At 38.5% G+C, this 23,339-nt stretch overlaps 1 protein-coding gene across 1 annotated transcript in view; it reads left to right on the top strand.

The window, feature by feature from the left end:
- LOC150079350 (sorting nexin-13-like) overlaps positions 1-23,339 on the top strand; it is a 392,325-nt gene that overhangs the window by 159,355 nt on the left and 209,631 nt on the right. Inside the window, exon 8 of the mRNA XM_090382305.1 lies at positions 3,639-3,727. Coding sequence (XP_090238431.1) covers positions 3,639-3,727 — 89 coding nt within the window. The remainder of the gene's footprint in view (positions 1-3,638; positions 3,728-23,339) is intronic.

Genomic DNA, 23,339 nt, shown 5'->3' with positions numbered 1-23,339 from the left:
CGAGAGATTAGTATTTTAAATTTTGAAAATGAATCAGACTTTAGATAGAAAAGATTTGTAAAAGAATCTAATGAAATTGACAATCAGCTGTTTTAAAAACAAATGTGAGCTACAAGAATTTCTGTTCCATTGCTACAGGAAAGTAGCAAGAATTTAACTAAACATATTTGTTAGAACCATGGTTGGTAGGAGTAACCCCAGCTATGTGTGCAATGGTCTGTGAGGTGTAGGTGCCTCCGTAGCCAGGTGGGCAGGAGCAGCAGTGCATGGCACACGCTTCTTGATTAGACCGGGGTTCGAGCCCGTGCCCACCAAATACGGAGGATGCGGAAAGATCAGAGAATGACCACCGCATATCCCCGGAGCAATATGGCCTTAGTTGCTAATGTTCTTAAAAACCAAATAACAACAACAACAACTGTGAGGTGTAGTATCATCTCTTTCTATAGGATTTATTTTTCCCTTTGTATTTGCAAGGCACTAGTTTTGAAATTTGTCCATGAACATAGAAATGTGAGATCTTGATTCCTGTGCAAATGATTACAGTAATAACCTCCTTTTTCCCTGTGATTGTTTTGGAGTATAAAATGTTTGGCAGCAGGTTCTTTTTTTTCATACAGGCACTTAAAAATCTTGATAAGGCACTACAAATCACATGCAAGGATTGATCCAAAAGTTATAACCCTTCGGCCATAAAAGTGTAATGACAAAAGATGCAAAGTTAAAATTGATATTATTTATTAAACAAATAAATATACATTATTCTTTGTATCCACCTTGTTTATCAATACACTTTTCTTTCCATCTCAAGTATGCACTGTGATAAAAGGATGGAGACATTGCTGTTGAATACAGCCTGTCACTGTCTTTGACAGCTCCTCATTACTCAATAAATAATCTGAAATTTGAAAACAAATTTCAGATTACTGAAATTTTCAGTAATCTTTCAGAGTTTTCATTTCTCTTGTTGACAGCTTGAGTATCTATTCGTAGCATATTTTCCTATAATCTAATATGTCTGAAATTATAATACACTTTTCTTTGAACAATCTATGCTTGAATCATTGCATATGCGGTTATTGTCCTACGTGTTTGAATCATTTCGTCCAAAATTTTAGTATTTCATTTAGTGTGCACAGACTTTAATCTTTAGCTTCTTGGCTGGTTTAAAATGTAATGACTCCTCCTTCTTTAAAACATGCTCACCATCTGTGAACATTGCTTTATATCAATAGTGTCTTATTGTGTACTTCAGTTTTTCAAGTATATAAACATCTGAAATTTCTCCTGACTTGAATAGCAATTCTATCACTGACTGTTGGCAGAAGTGGACACCGGTTTAACTGTTCATAACTTAAGATCTGGAAGAGACAGAAACTTTTATTTTAGCATGTTTATATCTTAATATCTGTACTAGCAATACATATAACTCCGTGATGCTAACTCAATTACAGAAACTTTTTTTGTCCAAGAGGCATCACTCGTGGGCTGACCCTTGTATAATATGTAAATTAAGTATTGTATAACATTTCCATACAGAAACACTTTCTTAGCATTAGCATTCACATATGATGCAAGAAAGCAGACTTATATAGCATCAGCCAAAAATAAAAAAAAAAACTTCCCATTTCACCCATCCGTTCACTCCAAATGTTTGTCTAATTCTGCCTTGAACTTATCTAATTTGCTGACCTCCACTATGACAGATGGAAGTTTGTTCCAACTATCAACCCGCCGCTGGCTAAAGGCAAATTTCCACACATCTATTCTCAACTATCTTTCCTCAATTTGAATCTGTTCCCCCTCAGGTGAGTAATCTGAGCAAGAGGAAGAATCCCATCAGCATTGAGCTTGCTCAAACCATTCAAAACTTTATACACCTCAGTTAGATCACCTTGCAGGTGCCTAGTCTCCAGACGCTGCAATTAGCAGAACTTAAGGCTTTCTTGGTAACAGCAACCCTTGGTTCCACTCACCAATCTCATTGCACTTCTCTGTACTTGTTCCAGAAGCTCTACATCCTTCCTAAAATGTGGCTTCCAAACCTGCATTCAGCACTCAAAGTGCAACCAGACCATTGCCTTATACAAGGCAATAATCACCTCTTTAACACTGCTAGCAAAATTCCTGTATATCACTGACAAGACACCATGAGCTACTCTTGCAGTCTGTCTGCACTACTCAGAACACTTCATATCTGACTGCACAATTACCTCCAAGTCCTTTTCATTCTCCACTACCCTGAGTGTAGAGCCATCCAGTTGCTACATTACTCTGGAGTTACTGCTATCTATATGAAGTACTTTACATTTGTCAATGTTAAACTTCAGTTGCCACCTCCCAGCCAGTCTGCCCAACTTTTCTAGATACTGTTGCAGTAGTGTACTATCATTAACAGTCCTGCCAACCTTCATGTCATCTGCAAACTTAGACATTAACCCTGATATACCTTCATTAATATCATTGATAAATAAAGAAAACAAAAAATGTGCCCAACACGAACCCCTGGGCGACTCCAATAATAACATTAGTCTGCAAAGAGCAGTGTCCATTGATTACCACTCTGTCTTCTTCCACTCAACCATCCTTTTATCCATTGTAGCAACTTGCCCTTAATGCCATACTGCTCCAATTTGTACAGTAGTCTTCCATGTGCAACAGTATCAAAAGCTTTCATAAAATCTAAGTATATTATATCAAAATAATTTTTTGCATCCAGTTCCTTTATGAGCACATCATAGTATCCCATCAAACTGGGCAAAGAGGACTTCCCCTTAACAAACCCATGCTGTGTCTGAACTATAACTGCAATCTTGTCTAGCTGATCCTGCATTGCTTCTTTAACCAGTGACTCCATTATTTTCCCTGGAACAGAAGTTAAACTAACATGTCTGTAATTACTCATATTACCCTTTGATCCCCCTTTGTGAATTGGGGACACATTTGCACATCTCCAATCCATGGGATCTCCCCTGAGTCCAAAGAAGCATTCATAATTATGGCTAAGGGTTTGCTTATTCCCTTTGCTGCTGCCTTTAATATAACGGATAGATCCCATCTCCCCCCCCCCAGGTGCCTTTCTTATGTTCAATTTCCACACTTACTTTGCTGTCCAATTCCAATCTTATGTTCAATTTCAACACTTTGCTGTCCAATTCCAATCTTATGTTCAATTTCTTCTCCACTTTGCTGTCAGTTATTACAAAATAATTAATTGGGTACCTGCCAGAGTTTGATAAGTATCTGGCCTCCACTTCCCTACAGACTTCCTCGTGTGATTGTAGATGCAAAATACTCATTTAGTTTGTCAGCTACCTCAGCAGGTTCATCAACACTCAAACTGTTAATGTAAAGTGGACCCATCTGATTCATTCCCTTCCTTCTAGAGTTTATAGAAGTAAAGAAGGCTTTGATGGGGGGGGTTGCATCCTTTGCCAAATGTTTCTCATAATCTGCCTTGGTTTGACTAACCTCCTTTGTGACTTGAGTGACTAGTAAGTGGTAGTTTTCTTTAATATGTTGAGAGGAAAATTTTGAATGTGAGCAATAACAAAAAAAAAAAAAAAAAAAAGTGTAAATAAGTATTTTTTGTTGATTTTATTTTGTCTTTAATTTTGGTTATACAATTTTTTATACAGAATATCTTCAGTGTTTAACAGATGTGATCATGTATTTGTTGCTTCCACCTGAAGACTTCAAAAACAAACCATTTAGGTACATCGTGAGAGTAAGTAAGTCATGTATACTTTCTATAAATCTTTTTCTTCCTATCTCTCTCTCTCTGTCTCTCTCTCTCTTTCGCTTTCAGGATCACTAGTTTTTATGAAATGTGACAGTTGTTTCCCCCCCCCCCCCATATTATATTAATTCTTCTAAGAATTATATATAAAAAAAAAAATTTTTTTATGTTTAATTAATGTGATATTGCCTGGTAATCTTATACTAATCATTTATCCGAAAATAAGTTTTGTTTTGTTTTTTTTTAACCTGTTTTTATTCTTTAACCCTGTGTTTTACAAACAAAAAATAGATTAAATTTCTCTGAAAGCTGTTTGTAGTGGTTTCCATTTAATTGTGTTCACTCTTACATTGCCCATCTGTGGACAAATTCAGTGGAAATGTTTGGTGAAATTCAGGCAGTTGCGCTTGCATAGCTGAGGTTTTTGATCATTTGGCATAAAAGACTTCTGAATAAGCTTCCATCTTATGGATTGCTGACTGTTTTTTGTAATGGTTTATCCAGTTTTCAATCCGACCACGTACTGCAGGTTATGGTAGATATCTTACTGTCTTCTAACTTTTCCACTGATGCTGGTGTTCCCCAAGGTTTGGTTCTTTCTTCCATTCCTTTCCTCTTGTATATTAATGACTCTCTCCCAATAACTCGAAATCCTATCCATAGTTTTGGTGATGATAGCACATTGCATTCCATCTTCCAGTTTGAGAAACCTTGCACTGCACAAACAGCTTCATCTCAAAATTTCATCACCAATTCCTTAAATGCCAATCTATGGGTAATTCTCCAATGGAGCAAATATAACTTAGCTAAAAATCTTTCTAAACTTCTAAAAAAAGAATCTACTGTTTCTATGCTCATCTCCAATAACACTCGACAAGAATTTCTAGACAAGGTGCCTAACTTCTAATGTCTCTTGTGCATAAGAATGTCACAAATATTGCTTCCTCTTCATTTAAAAAACTGGGTTTTCATTTTCGCTCCTGGCATTGCTTTTCTTCTAAACAAGTGCTTATTCTGTACAAATCGCAAATCCATGGAATATTGTTCCAATTTGGGGTGGTGTTTGTATAACTTCTCTCAGGCATCAAGACTATGAATATATAAAGATTTGTACTGTGACGAGGGGGGGGATTAGAAGATACAGAGCAAGATAAAATTGAAGGAATTTTTTATCACTGGCTAGATTTGACAATTAAGACCTCTGCAAGAATCCCATGTGAACAAATGGAGCAGTGGATATAAAGCAGCCAATCAAACTACTAACACTAGATGAAACATACAAAATTGCGATGTAAATAGGTGATTTTTATGTGCTATCAAGACATATAAATTATAATTTTCTGTTTGATGGTTCTTGATTTCTGTGGAATAGCCCACAGGAATACATGGCAAAAATGTTTGATGCTCATAACTAATGTTCTAATGCAGGCTTGGGCAAACTATAGCCTGCGGGCCGCATGCGACCCACCGCACAAAAATGTGCAGACCACGAGCTTTAATTGTATTAAAGATGACATCATTCTATTTTTAAAACTGAAAAATATTATGGACTTTCCCGAATTAACCGATAATAACTGGATTTGTAAATTTGCATTTACCCTGAACATTGTGACACACTTAAATACTTTCAACACTGTGTTACGAGGGAAAAATTTATACACCCATGATATGGTAAAAAGTTTGAATGGATTTCAATTAAAACTCCAGTTGTTCCTTCAACATTTATTGATTAACAAGGTAGACCACTTTCCAACCATGAAGTTTCTGAAGATTCCAGAAAGTAAATTTTAAAAATATTGTGAAATTATCAACGCTTTGAATGACGACTTTTCACGAAGATTTGGCGACTTCCGAAAAATTGAGACAAGTTTGGCAATAGTGCACGATCCATTTTCAATAGAAATTGAAGTGCACCGAGTGAACCAGAACTTCAGATTATAGATCTGCAGTGTGATACCGATTTAAGGGAATTGCACCGTCGTGAGGAAATCTGTAAATTTTACAATACTCTTAATTCAGACAAATTCGACGAACTTAAAGATTTTGCCCAAAAAATGTCGGTTATTTTTGGATCAATCTACATATGTGAACAAACATTTTCCATCATGAATCTAAATAAAAATTCTTTACGATCAAGCATCACCGATGAACATTTACAAGCAGTTTTAAGAATCTCAACTACAAAATTAACACCCGAAATTAAAAAAATGTTAAGAGATGTAAAACAGTTCCATTCATCCCATTAAATTCTTGGTTGTTAGAGAATAATTTTTTTTTAATGTTATATTTCTTCTTCATGATAAAAATAATATATATCTAAAAATAGTATTTTACGTGCGGCCCGCCTTCTTTTTGAATTTCTAATGTGGCCCTTCAGCCAAAAAGTTTGCCCAGGCCTGTTCTAATGTATGAAATAAAATGCAATTTACACACGAAATTACCTGTAAAACAAGACAGTGGTAATTTTTTACATCTAAAATCCGGAGATCCAGCCACCCAAAATTTCAATGAGGTCGAAAATCGAAGATAGCAGTTCCTTGTTTGTTTACCACAGCAAGAAAATACATGTAAATTATGAAAGTGGTAAAAATAAAAAGTTGAGCACATTATAATGACAATTAGATAAAATGACAAGAAATAAGATAAACTGAAGAAGTAGTGGCAAGAAGGATTACTGAGGAAACCAGCAGAAAGCTATGAAATGAGCCCACTGAAATACATGTGTACACTCTGTATAGAATTACTGTGGCAACCAGCACAACACAGCCATGGCAATGTAGCATACAAACATTTCCAATGATTTCTTAGTATGTAGCAAGAATAAGACTACCAAAATCTACCTGAATAACCAGCCGGGATCCCCTTTCACTTGAGACAATTGGCGATCCTTAAGACATGATATATCCAAATTGCCGAACCCTGACGAGCTAACACAGAAACTGTCCAGCCTCTAAGACTTGTTGTCCCACAGTACCAGAAGTGCAATAGAATGATAATTGGATGGGAGGGATTTGTCACTCTTCTTAGGAACTGGTTGGATATGAGCAAATTTACAAGCAGAATGGAAAACACCAATGGAATAAGAAAGTGTAAAAAGGCAACACAGAACTGGAGTAAGCTTAGGAGCACAAGTTTTGAGAAAAAGTGGAGAAATACTGACAGGACCTGGCTCTTTCATGACATCAGAGCTGTTCAGAATTCTTCTGACATTCATCCTTTTGACAGAAGACAACAGGAGGCATCAAATGGAGTGTACTGGGAATGGTAAGAAGTGGTTCTCCCAAGACCATAAATACATGAATTAGAAGAAAAATAGGATGCTAGCACATCATCTTTACCTTTAGCTGAAGTGACAATAGAATAATCCAGTTTTACAGAGGTGGGAATAGATGTGGGCAAAAGTTGCAGCCAATAGCTTTGCCAAGATCCTCATCACATCAAGTATAAAAGGCCTGGGTTTGAGCCTTGTCCATAAAATTGCAAGGAATTTTATGGACCTTTTGTAGTTGTACTTTGGTGCTTAATACACACAGATCCCACTAAAGTAGCCTTCGAGACATAACCACAAGTGTCTTTATATTACAAAAAATTTACCGTTTTTTCATATATTTTATTGGCATATTAATTGTTGTTTTCTCCCCAATCCCCTATTTTCCATGTGACCTTAGTCTTGCCAACAGCAGTACTTTTCAGGAACATAGCCCCTGTAGTTAGCAAGGGACACCTATAGTTTTGCTTCTAAATCAGCTTCTTTGAGACAATATTTTATAGCATTGTAAATCTGTGTAATTGAAATCGATTTTTTTAACACTATACAAATGGTACAATGTTAAAAATGCAAGTTTTGGGAAGGATGTTAAGATTTAACAAATTGATGCTGTCATTCATTTCCAATTCTAAAGTATATTTCAGTTTATTATATATTGAGTCAAGCTCTAGAAAAAGGTTATCAATAGTTTGCTTAATAGATAAACAACTTGACATTTGATGGGAGAGTGTTCAGAATGTGATCTTCTTTGAATGCTAGGTATGTTTCTGACATGGCACTGAAATTCCCAGTCCTATTGGTAATCTGTATATATGTCTGGCTCTGAAATATATTGCTTGGAAAAATTTTTTTTTTTTTTTTTTTGTTTTTTTTGTTAGTTGTTGGCACATCAGCTTCTGTGGCCATAATGCATCTCCCAAAATTTTTGCATTTTACTGTGATCCAAGCCCAAGGCGGGATTCGAACCTGCGACCTTTGGGTTGCCAGACAGGCACTTTACCCACCTGGCTAGCCCGGTCGGCTGCTTGGAAAAGGAACAAAGTTAATTTAAGAATACTGTCATTAGAGGAGGTTGTGCACTGCTTTAAACTAATATCCTACCTAAGTTGTTGTTGTAATGTTATTAAAGTGTAATCCACAGCTGCCAATTTGGATTACACTTTATATCAGAAATCTATGATCAATTGGAGATAAAGGTAGCCTCTTTGAAACAGCAAAAAAAAAATGATCTCAATGAGCTGCTCACTTCTGAGGTTGTCACAAGTTTACAATTAATATTTTGAATGGATAGAGTAAGCTCAATACTGATGGCATCCCTCCTCTTGCTCAGACTACACCCAGAAGAGGGCATGAGTTGAAATTGAGGAAGGACGTTTGCAGGATAGATGTGTGGCTTGCCTTTAGTTAACAATTGTTGATTGTTGGAACAAACATCTATCTGGTGTTGTAGAAGTGGGTAGTTTGAATAAATTCAAGGAACAGCTAGACAAAGCATTAGAGGGGATGAACAGGATATAATTTTTTTTTTTTTTTTTTTTTGTCTCATGCTGTATAAGTTTGCTTTCTTGCATCATGTACCACTACTAATATTGTTGAGACACCCCACAGAAATAAGGACCACCAAATATGATGGTGGTCCTTGTTTCTGTGCAAGTATTTCTGTGATCTGAACAGAAACATACAAGGAAAGAACTCCAGAATTAAATTTATAAAAAAGAGGTTGAAAGAACTAGAGAGGAATATGAAAATGAAACAATTGAAATTTCAAACTAAGGTGAAAATTAAGCAAACGTTTAAATTCTGTAATAGAAATAATTTCTACGGTTTCTGCAATTAATAGTCACGTATAATTACATTGGACATTAAGTATTTTGGCCTCGTTAAATAAAAAGTATGTTTTTCGTTAATGGCATGAAAGGCTAATTCTGATGCTGCTGAACGAGAAGCACGAACTGAGGCTTCATGTTGATTTACACGAATATTCAGAGAAAAATGCGTCGAACCTTGGTAAGACGAGTTGCAATCACCGCAAAAAATGTTGTATACCAGGTCATTAATTTGTGTTGCAGTGGAAAGAGCCGAGCGATTGTTCAGTATAGTGCGTAATTTCCGTATTGGCCTGGCCATAATTTTAAATTCGGTATCTTTAAAGTAAAGAATCTATTAAGCTGTTTGTGCCACTGTTCAATATGGGACAGAAATAAAGTATTTTTTGATATTACTATTGTTGGTTGGTGTAGTATTTTGTATCCTATCCTATCTTATCCTTAGTCTGTACCCTAATTCGGTTTATTGTGGCAAGGGGATAACCCCTGTTTAAGAACCTGCTAGTTAATATTTGTATTTCTGATCCCAAAGCAGATTCCGTCGTTGAATATTTATAGGCATTTAGAAATTTATTAAAGATAATCGATCTTTTGTAGGTGAATGGGTGATAGCTATTATAACGTAGAAGCATACCGGTGTTTGTAGGTTTTCAATAGATGCTAAATCGGATTTTATTCGAGTCCCGAGTAAGCGTGAAATTTAGAAAGTTTAATGACTTTGTATCCATATCCTCCCTTTCCAATGTAAATTTGAGTCTAGAATGAATACTATTAAATGAATGTAAAATGTCTTGGATAGTACTACTATCAGTAATAACCAGAACATCGTCTAAATACCTCCTATAGTATGTGATACGGGGTCGAAGAGGTGTCAAATGTATATGCTCGATCGTTGAGAGATAGATCTCTGATATTAAGCCGCTCGGGCTCAAACCTATTGGTAATCCAAAAATTTGTTTGTTCACCTTGTCTCGAAAGGTGATATAGTTGGCCTCAACTAACAGTTTAATTTAGTGAAAAATTTCCTTAATAGGTAGCTTCGTATAATTAATCGGTATCGAATTGTTATTTAACGTATCTCAAATAATATCTAATGTGTATTCAACGTTTACATTCGTATATAACGAGGTAACATCTAGTGAGGATAAATTGTCATTGTCGCAAAGTCTACAGTCTTTAAGATTATTAAATAATGTATCGTAGTTTTTAATCCCAAATTGTATTACCTGTCTAAAGGGTTTTATAATGCTATATACATGCGTGGCTAAGGATGAAAATGTCGAGTTCCTGTAGGAAACAGTTGGTCGAATAGGAAATCCAGTCTTGTGTAATTTTACCTGACTGAAAAGTGCAGGAATATTGTGTGTTCTGGCCTTCAATTCCTTTAACTGAGCCATAGTAATGTAGTCATTTTTTCAATACATGGTTAACATTTTATTGTATTGATTGATCAAATTGGTAAACAGTGCCGCTTCTACTTCAAGATAATATTTGTAAAATAATAAGAGGAGTTTAACTCAATACAGTACGTAGAACTATATTGAGTTATTACTGATAGTAGTACTATCCAAGACATTTTACATTCATTTTATAGTATTCATTCTAGACTTAAATTTACATTGGAAAGGGAGGATATGGATACAAAGTCATTAAACTTTCTAAATTTCACACTTACTCGGGACTCGAATAAAATCCAATTTAACATCTATTGAAAACCTACAAACACTGGTATGCTTCTACATTATAATAGCTATCACCCATTAACCTACAAAAGATCAATTATCTTTAATCAATTTCTAAATGCCTATAAATATTCAACGACGGAATCTGCTTTGGGCTCAGAAATACAAATATTAACTAGCAGGTTCTTAAACAGGGGTTATCCCCTTGCCACAATAAACCAAATTAGGGTACAGCTAAGGATAGGATACAAAATACTACACCAACCAACAATAGTAATATCAAAAAATACTTTATTTCTGTCCCATATGTTGAACAGTGCACAAACAGCTTAATAGATTCTTTACTTTAAAGATACCGAATTTAAAATTGTGGCCAGGCCAATACAGAAATTACACACTGTAGTGAACAATCGCTCAGTTCTTTCCACATTCGCAACACAAATTAATGACCTGGTATACAACATTTCTTGCGGTGATTGTGACTCGTCTTACCAAGGTTCGACGCGTTTTTCTCTGAATATTCGTGTGTAAATCAACGTGAAGCCTCAGTTCGTGCTTCTCTTTCAGCAGCATCAGAATTAGCCTTTCATGCCATTAACGAAAAACATACTTTTTTATTTAACGAGGCCAAAATACTTAATGTCCAACATAATTATACGCGACTATTAATTGCAGAAACCGTAGAGATTAAATTACACGGGAATTCTGTTAATGTTCGTCGGCCATATTTGATCTCTGATGTGTGGACCTGCATGCGCGAAGACAAATAATCACTATTTAAGTTTCATGTTCAACCCTATTCGGTAATTTTCATTCCTGTGATCATCACAACATACGGTCGAAAAGTGTTGTCAGCTTCGGGAAGGAAAATCGTTTTGAATATTTTCGTTAGATTCTTTTTAATATTTTTAATTGCATTAAATTGATTTTTAATTGTGTTAAATTGATTTTTAATTATTTTTTACTCTAATGTAAGTTTTTCGATTTTTTTCGTTTTAATTTCTGGAGAGTATCATACAGAAGTGTTCTACATACTATATTGAGGTAAACTCCTCTTATTATTTTACAAATGTTATTTCCCTGTACTGCAACTCTGGAGCAAACAATACAACCATGCCTGTAATACCTTGAATAAACATTAGACAGTCTTCAGACCCAATATATCATCATAATTATGGATTCAAATTGATACTCCGCTCTCTTTCACTGCTCTGCAGTGGATCACTCCAGTAATCATCGTCAAGGAGCATTGTTGGGAGACTTTATTACCAAACTGCCTTGTGGCCAACAGATCTGATCTGCTCTCATCTTTTTAGCATTCAAATAAACAAATAACAATATAAGCAGTATACACTGATGAGCCAAACCATCATGACCAGCGAGTTGTTATGCAAATCAAAGCAACTGCAGGTGAACTACAGCACGTGCACGGGTCAGGACACAGTATAAAAAACAGATTATACTGAGCTCCGTTAATCAGTGTTACTCTTGTTCTTCAGATGGGAAAGGCAGTGGGCTTAAGCAAGTTTGACAAGGGCCAAATTATAATGGCCAGATGATTGAGTCAGGCATATCCAAAACGGCACGGCTGGTGGGATACTCACAGTTAGCCATGGTTAATACCTACCAAAAGTGGTCCAAGGATTGAAAACCCACGGACCACTGGCGAGGTGTTGGACGACCATGGCTCATCGATGCTTGAGGTGAGCGAAGGCTCTTCCGAATGGTACGTGGCAACAGAAGGGCAACTCACTGGTAATTGGAATGTTGGTGATGGGAGTAACGTGTCACAACACACAATACATCGAAACCTGCTGAAAATGGAGCTGTGTAGCCACAGGCTGCTCCAAGTGCCCATGCTAACCATGGTTCACCAGTGACAGTGCCTACGGTGGGCACGCAAACATCGAAACTGGACCTTGGATGATTGGAAGAAGGTCATCTGGTCTGATGAATCGCATTTTCTGTTACACCATGTGGACGGGCAGGTACGTGTGTGTTGTTTACCTGGGGAAGTGATGGTGCCTAGATGCACTGTGGGACGAATAAAAGCCGGTGGCGGCGGTGTCATGCTTTGGGCAATGTTCTGCTGAGATACCCTCGATCCAGTCATCCATGTGCTGGACACTCTGACGTCTACCACCTACCTAAACATCAGGAAGATCCAATATGGCAGCAGTTCAGCATGGACACATTATTTCCAGCTCCTGATTTGATTTTGTGACTAAATGTGGTTTAAGTGCTTTCTGTTTCAGTTTAAGTGTTAAAGAAACATTAGCATACTCCCTAGGTGAGACTATTTTTACATCTACCAGATTATTTAGCAGAATACAAGCGTTTTTTTTTACCTGTCCCCTTTGTTGGCAGACAGGTCACCATGCTGCTGACAACAAGGAAATAGGGAGGGTGGCAAAATATTCCCGGTCAACAGGTTTGAATCCTGCATTTGATTTGGGAGGGAGTTCCCACCTGAGTGACTTTGGACTGTGATACTGTCCCAACATTTTTAGACTGTGAATGTGATAAAAATTTTGACTATTTTGAAAAGAAATCATGACTATCAAGTTTCCCCCTCCTCTGCCATAGACTTACAATAGACAACCTACTGTACTGACCCGTACTGCGGAATGTGTATGTAGTATTTCCCTCCGGCACAGGGATTAGTCATCTAACATTTATGCATATTAGCTGTGACCTTGACTGCAGCTCACTATCTGTGAAGCGAATGTCCACGGGCATTATATAGAAAGTAACAGTATCCTTCTGGGCTGATCTTTGAAGAACATTTTCCCCCACTCTTTTTGGAGAGGGGTAGTCCAGAAACTTATTGCTCTGCTACAAGGCTAATAATTGCACTACAAACACCTAGCTAGTGTCGTTCGACATCCCTTTCATTCCTCTCTTGAATGAAAACAATATGGACTCAGTTATCCGAAGTGAACCCGATAACATGAAAATGATGGAAAAGGAACAGATATCAGGAAATTCTGGAGTGCCTATGTCGCAGACAGCTCATAGTGATGACCCAGTCACAGTGGACTGCTACGAGGACACTGAATTCATGCAATCTGGAGTTTCTGCCTCCAAGCGGAAGTACAAGAAATATGTTGCACTGAACACTGATAGGGCAACTCGCTCCCAAAGTGAAAACAAGGAATCCACAGAGCAAACTGCCACCCAAAATGACAAAGCCTCAGGAAAGCCATGGGATAAACTGCCCTGGAGAGCCTTTTTAAGGAGCCAACCAACAGGATTACCGCTGTTCTCCACGCAGAGATCATCTCCATTTGGATGAAAATGGCGACCATCCTAGTACAAACCTGAGGCTTTGTCATTTTGCCACACCAAAATGACAAAGCCTCAGGAAAGCCATGGGATAAACTACAAGAGAGCCCTATAGACCCAGCTCTCCTGGAGAAACCATCCTGGAGCAGTCCCTTGCTTTGCAAACTGCCCTGGAGAGCCTTTTTAAGGAGCCAACCAACAGGATTACCGCTGTTCTCCACGCAGAGATCATCTCCATTTGGATGAAAATGGCGACCATCCTAGTACAAACCCAGCTAGAGAAGGAAATTGCCACAGCAAAATTGGAGGGCCTCCAAAATAGTGGAGCAAACCACATGCCACAGCACGCTTCCACTTATTCACAGGCGCTGAGAACAACATCAACACTACAAATGGAAACCGTCCTGCAGGTCAGGCTGGATTAGCCCCCAAGAAAACCCCGATCACCAAACCACACCTAGTAATATTGAAACCAATGTCAAATGAAGTCCACAAAATGAGTGAGAAAGTGAAACAAACAGTAATCGAAAAGCCAAAGGATGACTTCAAACACAAGAAGATTAGATCTGTCAGAAAGACAAGAAACATTGGAGTTATAATACAGACTGACATACAGGAAAATCTACAGGAATACTACAAAATCCTAAAATACCCTCCTTAGGCCTCATAGCTAAACTGCCTAAAGAGAAAGGGCAAAGCATACTAATATTAGCCATCGACAAAGACGTTACACCACAAAAGGCTTCAGTTCTGTAAATTGCAATATCTGGAAACTGATAGAAATGTTTAAGGCTTTAAATGGATCAAATAAACTAAATACTGATGGCACCCTTACTCTTTCTTAGACCACACTCATAAGGGAATATAAATTTAAATTGAAGGATAAATGTGTAAAGATTTGCTTTCAGTCAGAGAACAATTGATTGTTGGAATGAACTTCCATCTGGTTTTTGGAAGCAGAAGTTTAAATGAATTAAAGGAGGGTTGAACAGATTATTTGGATAGTGAATTTTTTTTTTTTTGGAAAGATTAGCCAAATAAGATCTATAACGATGTCTTACTGGCCATTCAATCTTGGACCTTTTTTACCTAAATATCTCGGAATGATACTAGACCTCCCATCTCTTCCATCATGCAGTATGATTGATGTCTTTTAAGGTAATGATGAGCATCGTGGCAAGGTCCAATCTTCCTTACATTTTGAGGGTACAGATATAAAATGGTGTTCTCAGACCATCTGCTAGTTAGTCCACCAGACCAAACCTATTGGTAACTCTCTAGGAGGAATCTGGATCAGCTAGTGTATATTCTCGCTACCTCTACTCTGCCAGATAGTGAGTGGAGACGTCCGAGTAGTGTGTATGCCGGGGCATTGAGACCATATTACCATCCCTACATTGTTCTCAACAATGTAGGGATGAAATCCTTTATTCCATGCTCCACCTTAAAATCTCTTCCTTTATCTAAACCTTAATTTTACAATAAATATGCTAAGGCTGTTCAATGTTGGAATGTTGCATAATCACAACTGGTTTGCATCCCAATCATGAATAGTCAAACAGAGAGGACAATACATGGAATGAAATCCTTTATTCCATGCTCCACCTTAACATCTCTTCCTTTATCTAAACCTTAGTTTTCCAATAAATATGGGGTGCCTCTGTAGCCAGGTGGGCAGGAGCAGCAGTGCATAGCACACGCTTCTTGATTAGACCGGGGTTCGAGCCCGTGACCACCAAATACAGAGGATGCGGAAAGGCCAGGGAATGACCACTGCATATCCCCAGAGCAATATGGCCTTAGTTGCTAATGCTCCTAAAAACTAAATAACAACAACAACCAATAAATATGCTAATGCTGTTCAAGCTAGGAATGTTGCATAATCACAACTGGTTTGCATACAAATCTCCAGCTTCATTTCCTGCCTACACCAAAACATTTGTAAAGCAGTTGTTAATAAATCCAAACTAGATTTTTAATAGACTAAAAGTAGAAAACTTGTTTCTTGTCCATTTGGTAGTGGAGCATTCTAGTCTCTTGCCAAAACTATTGACCGCAACTTTTCCCCAACTCTGCTCCCACCATTGTTAAAATCCGATGGTTCTGTTGCCACCTCAGCTAAAGATAAAGCCAATATGCTAGCATCATACTTTTCTTCTAACTCTTGCATCAATGATCTTGTTAAACCACCTCCTACCATTCCCAGTACACTCCATTCAATGGCTCGTGTCGTGTTCCATTATACAGATGTCGGAAGAATTTTGAACAGTCATGATGCCAAGAAAAAACCAGGTTCTTATGGTATTTCTGCAGTTGTTCTCAAAACCTGTGCTCCTAGGCTTACTGTTCTGTGTTGCCTTTTTACACTTTCTTATTCCACCGGAGTTTTTCCTTCTACTTGGAAATTTGCTCATATCCAGCCAATACCTAAAACAGGTGACAAACTCCTCCCATCCAGTTATTGTCCTATTGCACCTACCTCTACACTTTCTAAAAGTAATGGAGAAATCCATTAACCACCAACTCCAAAACTATCTAGAAACTTTCCATCTGACCCTTTCATCAGTAGATTGACTGGTGATATACTGGCTTATGTTATCCACATATAGACAAATTTAATGAATTGAATTGAGTTTGGCAAAACTCAAGCAGTTGCTCTTGACATATCAAAGGCTTTTGATTGTGTTTGTCGTGAAGCTCTAAATAGCTTCCATATTATGGTTTGACAGCTGTTGTTTTTTTTTTTTTTTTTTTTGTAATTGGGTATCCAGTTTTCTCTCTGAGCACTCACTGCACATGATGGTAGATGGCTCTCTGTCTTCTTGCTTCTCCATTAATGCTGGTGTTCCCCAAGGTTCAGTTCATTCTCCCACTCTTTTCCTCTTGTATATTAATGATCTTCCATTTACTGAAAATCCTACCCATAGTTTTGGTAATGATAGCACATTGCATTCCACTGTCCAGTTTGAGAAACCTTGCCCTGTACAAACAGCTTCAACTTCTCGAATATCTAATTTCTTAAATGCTGATCTCCATGTAATTCACCAATGGGAGAAAGATAACTTAGTTAATTTCAATCCTTCTAAAACTCAGCCCTGTCTTATATCTTGTAAAATGGATTCTTCTGCCCCTATGCTTATCTTCAACAACACTCAGATTTCTAGAAAAGATCACATATATCTAATAGGGATTATCCTGAATTCTAATCTCTCTTAGCATAAACACGTCACAAATATTTCTTCCTCTGCATCTAAAAAACTGGGTTTTCTCTTCAGCTCTTCATGTTACTTTTCCTCTAATCAGCTGTTCACTCTGTACAAATCTCACATCAACCCTACCATATAATATTGTTTCCACATCTTGGGTGTGCCTCCATCTCAGTCTTCTAGACTCAATTCAAAAGAAGACAGTTAGATTAATGATCCATCTCTTACAAAGCCTCTTCACTGTTTTTCTCATGGACATTCTGTTTCTTCTTTTTTTTTTTTTTTTTTATGAGAACCCCAAACACGAGAGGTATTATAACCTATAGTACTTAGTACCGTGCTTGGGTTGGAGGTTGAGAAGACGAAAGAAGATATTTGTTGATATTGGACTTGAACTTCTGTAGATTGTAATTTTCAGGAAATACGTATGAAGGAAGGTTGTTCCAGAAAATGGCAGTTGAATGAATAAATGAGGAAGATGAAAAGTTGGTTCTATGGGTTTGAAGTTGGACAGTAAATGGATGTTGGCTGGTGGCGGCACGTGTTCGGACTGTTTTGAAAGAGAGAGCGGGAATTATAGAAGCCAATTCAGAAGAACAGTGCCCATGGAAGTATCTGTAGAAGAGGCATGCAGCAGAAACAGTGCGTCTATGAGAAAGCGAGTGGAGAGACTCTGTTAGAGATGAATCGTTAATTAACCTAACTGCCCTCTTCTGAATGGAATCAAGAAGCCTGAGAGAGGTTTTGGGGGCACCACCCCAGATGTGGGAACAATATTCCATGGCAGGGCGGATTTGCGATTTATACAGGGTGAGCAGCTGTTTGGGAGAAAAGTAACGCCGAGAGCGAAAGAGAAAACCAAGTTTTTTAGATGCAGAGGAAGCAATATTTGTAATGTGCTTGTGCCAAGAGAGATTAGAAGTCAGGGTAATCCCCAAAAGAGATATATCATTTTGCCTAGAAATCGGAGTGTCACTAAAGATAAGCGTAGGAGCAGAAGAATCCTTTTTGCGAGATATAAGACAAGATTGAGTTTTAGAAGGGTTGAAATCAACTAAGTTGTCTTTGCCCCACTGGAGAATTACCTGAAGATCGGCATTTAAGGAATTGGTAGCAGAGTTTCGAGAACTTGAAGCTGATTGAGCTGGACAAGGTTTCTCAAAATGGAAAGTTGAATGCAATGTGCTATCATCGGCAAAACTATGGATAGGATTTCCAGTCAATGGAAGAAGGTCATTGATATACAAGAGGAAAAGAGTGGGGGAAAGAACTGAACCTTGGGGGACACCGGCATTAGTGGAGAAGTTAGAAGACAGAGAGCCATCTACCATCACCCTCAGTGAGCGATCAGAGAGAAAACTGGATAACCAATTACTAAAAACAGTTGGCAAACCATAAGATGGAAGCTTGTTTAGAAGACCTTTATGCCAAACACGATCAAAAGCCTTTGAGATGTCAAGAGCAACTACTTGTGTTTCACCGAACCTTTCCATTGAATTAGTCCATAAATGGGTAACATAAGCCAGAATATCACCAGTGGATCGACACTGACGGAATCCATACTGGCGATCGTTGATCAGACGGAAGGTTTCTAGGTAGTTTAAGAGTTGGCGGTTAATTGATTTCTCCATTACTTTAGAAAGAGTAGAAGTAATTGCAATGGGACGATAATTGGATGGGAGGGATTTGTCACCCTTTTTAGGAACTGGCTGGATATGAGCAAATTTCCAAGCAGAAGGAAAAACACCTTTGGAATAAGAAAGTGAAAAAAGGCGGCAAAGAATAGGAGTAAGTTCAGGAGCACAGGTTTTGAGAACAAGTGGAGAAATACCATCAGGACCTGGATCTTTCTTAGCATCAAGATTCATCAAAATCCTTCTGATATCCTTTTGACGGAAGACCACAGGAGGCATTGAATGGAGCGTGTTAGGAGTGGTGGGAAGTGTTTTACCAAGATCATTAATACATGAGCTCGAAGAAAAATGGGATGCTAGCAGGTCAGCTTTATCCTTGGCTGAAGTGACAACAGAACCATCTTGTTTGGACAGAGGTGCGAGCAGAGATGGGCAAAAGTTGCGGCCAATAGCTTTGGCAAGAGACCAGAATGCTCGGCTACCATTAGGGCAAGAAGCAAGTTTTCTACTCTTAGCCTGTTCAAACTCTATTTTGGACTGATTAATAACTGCTTTGCAATTGTTGCGAGCTTTGGTGTAGGCAGAAAATGAAACTGAAGAATTAGAAACAAGCCAATTACGATATGCAACGTTCTTCTCTTGGACAGCCTTAGCACATTTATTGGAAAACCAAGGTTTAGATAAAGGACGAGATTTTAAAGTGGAGTGTGGGATAAAGGATTCCATTCCTGCAAGAATAATTTCACTGACACGATCTGAGCAAACGTTGACATCAGAAGTTTTGAAACAGTAATCAGACCAAAGAAAAGAAGTCTCGCAGGTCATCCCATTTTGCATTCGTGTAATGCCCAACAACACGAGGTTGGGAATAGCCATGAGATAAAGGTTCCATTGGAGAAGAAACAATCACCAAGTTGTGATCTGAAGTGCCTAAAGGACCTCTCACTTCAACCTTGTACTTAGAAGGGTTGTTTGTGAGAAAAAGATCAAGCGTATTGGCTGTATGATTAGGATCGTCCGGTATTCTTGTAGGTAAAAGAACAATCTGTGCTAGGTCATTAGTAATTGCAAAAGCCTCAGCATCTCGACCTGCTGGGTCGGTGTGACTAGAAAATGGAAGCCAGCTGGAGTTGTGAACGTTAAAATCACCAAGGAAAATTACCTCACTGTTAGGAGAGTTGGACTGGAGAAAGTCAAGTTGCAAAGAGAGGAAGTCAAAGAGCTCCAAGTGATTAGTGGAGTTGGGAGAACGGTAGAGACAACAGATGAATTTTACACAATGAGGTAGCGAGATTTTAAGCCATAGAAGATCAGAGAGGAGATTCCAAATTGCCAAGTCTTTGACAGAGAATATCAGAACGGACATATGCACAAGTACCACCTTTGAGGCGAAAGGAATCATACAGCAAATAATTTGGACATCTGAGATGAGCAATAGTTGAATCAACTGATAACTGAGATTCAGTCAGAAAAAGTACATGGGGTTTGGAAGACTGCAAGTGGAAATGGACATCGTTGAGATTAGAATTGAGACCACGTATATTTGTGAAATGAATTAGGAAGTCCTTGGGAGATTTAGATCTTTTCGCAGATAAGCTTGCTCTATTATTTTGACAATTCATGGTGTATTCAATAGTAAGAAAAAGTGGGTGGGACATGCTGTATGAAGTAATGAAATTTTTGGATATGGCGTACATGTGGTAAGAATATACCCAGATCCTTAACATAACATGGCCTCGACAATGCTCCCCGCATACACACTACTCGGACTCCCTCCAGTCACTATCTGGCAGAGTAGAGGTAGCAAGATTATACACTAGCTGATCCGGAAGCTTCCTAGAGAGTTACCAATAGGTTCAGTCCGGTGTACTAACTAGCGGCCGGCCTGCGAACACCGTTTTAGAGCTGTACCCTCGAAATGTAAGGAATATTGGATCTCGCCATGACATTCATCATAACCTCAAAAATCATCAATCATACTGCATGATGGAAGAGATAGGGAAGGGTTGGCCGGAACTTAGCTCTAGAGACTAAACATGGGTTCCACCACTTCAAGCCTCCAATAAGGAAAGTGGTGGTATTTCACCGGTTGATGAGAGTCATCTACCACCTAGTACTGCCTGGTAACATAGAGGGGCGGCGTTCCTCCATGTGGTGTGGGCGCCACACCTCGACCCCTGCTTACGTTGGTTCACACCTGGGTGGTCACCCACCATGTACTTGTGCATGAAGGTTATACCCAGGATTACTAACAGTCCCACCATCGTGAAGGTGCAAGCAGAGGATTTGGCTGTCACGGACCGTCCGGACTTCGCCGAAATTGGGTCCACTTTGACTTGAGTGTCACCCGAATATCAGTTCCATCAGCGTTTTAGACTCCCAGGTAGCAAGAACAGCTTGTCTGGCATATCTGAGAGAATGTCTGTGACCAACCTCAAGGACCATAATTCTGCATGCCTTTTAGATATTTCCATGGGTAGTTTCTTCTGAATTGATTTGTGTAATAACCCCTTCTGTCTTCGAGACCAGTCCAAACACATGCTGCAACCAGTCAACATCATTTTTACTGTCCAACTTCAAACTTGCAGAAGCAGATTCAAACTTTTCTTCTTCCTCATTTAACTTTGGTTTCCTGGAACAACTTTCCTTCATACATATTTCCTGAACAATAAAATTTACAGAAATTCAGGTCTAATGTTAACAAGTATCTTCTTTCATCTTCTCAACCTTCAGCTCATTCACAATACTAAGTACTACAGGTTCTTATACATGTCTGGGGTTTTCATAAAAAAAATAAAAAAGAATGTGCTTGTGTCACTGACTGACTCAGCTTTACACTGGTCACCCACATCAACTGGATACACTGCCTTAGATGCTGTATGCTTCTTAACCAAGAGCATAACCACCCTCTTTCCTGCCCTGTCTATTCTTTCTGTACCCAGCCCACCATATTAAAAATTCTGCATCCCTTATGTCGAAGTAGCACCATGTTTCCAATACCCCTATAATGTCCACATTTGTTAAACTTAGTCAGTGCTTCAAATTCGTCAGAACTATTTACTGTACTCCTAGCATTAGCATTAGTAGAGGTATATCATGCAAGAAAGCATGCTTATGTAGCATCAGGGAAAAAAAAAAAAAAAAATCACACACATCCATTCCCTCTAAACGTTTCTCCAGTTCCTCCTTGAATTTATATCAACTTTCACAACAACAAATGGAAGTTTGTTCCATCAATCAACAACCCGCTGGCTAAAGGCAAATTTCCGCACATCTATTATATAACTGTCCTTCCTCAATTAGAATTTATGTCCCCTCTGGTTTGTAATCTGAGCAAGAGGAAGAATCCCATCATAATTGAGCCTGCTGAACCTATTCAAGGTCTTATACACCTCAATCAGATCACCTCACATGTGCTTAGTCTCCAGATGCTACAATTTGCAGGCGCCTCCATGGCCAGGTGGGCAGGAGCAGCAGTGCGTAGCACACGCTTCTTGATTAGACCGGGTTCGAGTCCGTGACCACCAAATACAGAGGATGCGGAAAGGTCAGAGAATGACCACCGCATATCCACGGAGCAATATGGCCTTAGTTGCTAATGCTCCTAAAAACCAAAAACAACAACAACAACCTTCCAAAAATGAGGCCTCCAGACCTGTATGTAGTACTCAAGGCGTGGCCTGACCATTATCTTATACAAAGGAATAATAATCTTCTCCTTTTCCTTACTAGCAAAATTCCTGTATATCATTGACAATACCCCATGACCTGCTCTGGCAGCCTGTCTGCACTGCCCAGAAAACTTCATATCTGACTGCACAGTTACTCCCAGATCTCTTTCATTTTCTACCACCCTCGGTGTAGTACCACACAGTTCGTACGTTACTCTGGGGTTATTTCTACCTCTATTCAGTACTCTGCATTTGTCAATGTTAAACATAAGTTGCCACTTCTCAGCCCATCTGCCCATCATTTCTAGATCCTGTTACAGTAGTACACTGCCATTACTGTCATTTACAACCCTGCCAACCTTTGGATCATCTGCAAACTTTGTTATTAAGCTTAATATACCTTCATCAATATCATTGATAAATATACAAAACAACAGTGGGCTCAACACCGAACCCTGGGGGACTCCATGAAGAGCAAAGTCCATTGATTACCACTCTCTGTCTTCTCCCACTCAACCACCCTTTTATCCATTGTAGCACCTTGCCCTTAATACCATACTGCTCCAATTTATACAGTAGTCTTCCATGTGCAACAGTATCAGAAGCTTTCCTGGAATCCAAGTATATGATATCAAAATTATTTTTTGCATCCAGTTCCTTTGTGACCACATCATAGTATCCATTCTAATTGGTCAGAGAAGACTTTCCCTCAAACCTATGCTGTGTCTGAATTATTACTGCAGTCTTGTCTAGATGATCCTGCAATGCAACTTTAACCAGTTACTCCATTATTTTCCCCAGAACAGAAGTTGAACTAACTAGTCTGTAGTTAATTGTATCGCTAATTTGGAAAGGGGGATCTAAGGGTGACATCGCCCTTAGATTCCCCTTTGCGAATTGGTGATACATTTGCACATCTCGTCTGTGAGGCCTTCCCCTGAGTCCAAGAATGCTCTCATAATTATGGCATTAGTGTGCAAGCAAGTATACATGCACCCCTTTGTGCTCCTAAATAACCCTGATACAGC

This window comes from Mastigoproctus giganteus, chromosome 10 (genome assembly GCF_048544385.1).
Source record: "Mastigoproctus giganteus isolate SK-2022 chromosome 10, ASM4854438v1, whole genome shotgun sequence".
NCBI classification, from domain to species: domain Eukaryota; kingdom Metazoa; phylum Arthropoda; class Arachnida; order Uropygi; family Thelyphonidae; genus Mastigoproctus; species Mastigoproctus giganteus.
This window is presented reverse-complemented; position numbering and strand designations above follow the sequence as displayed.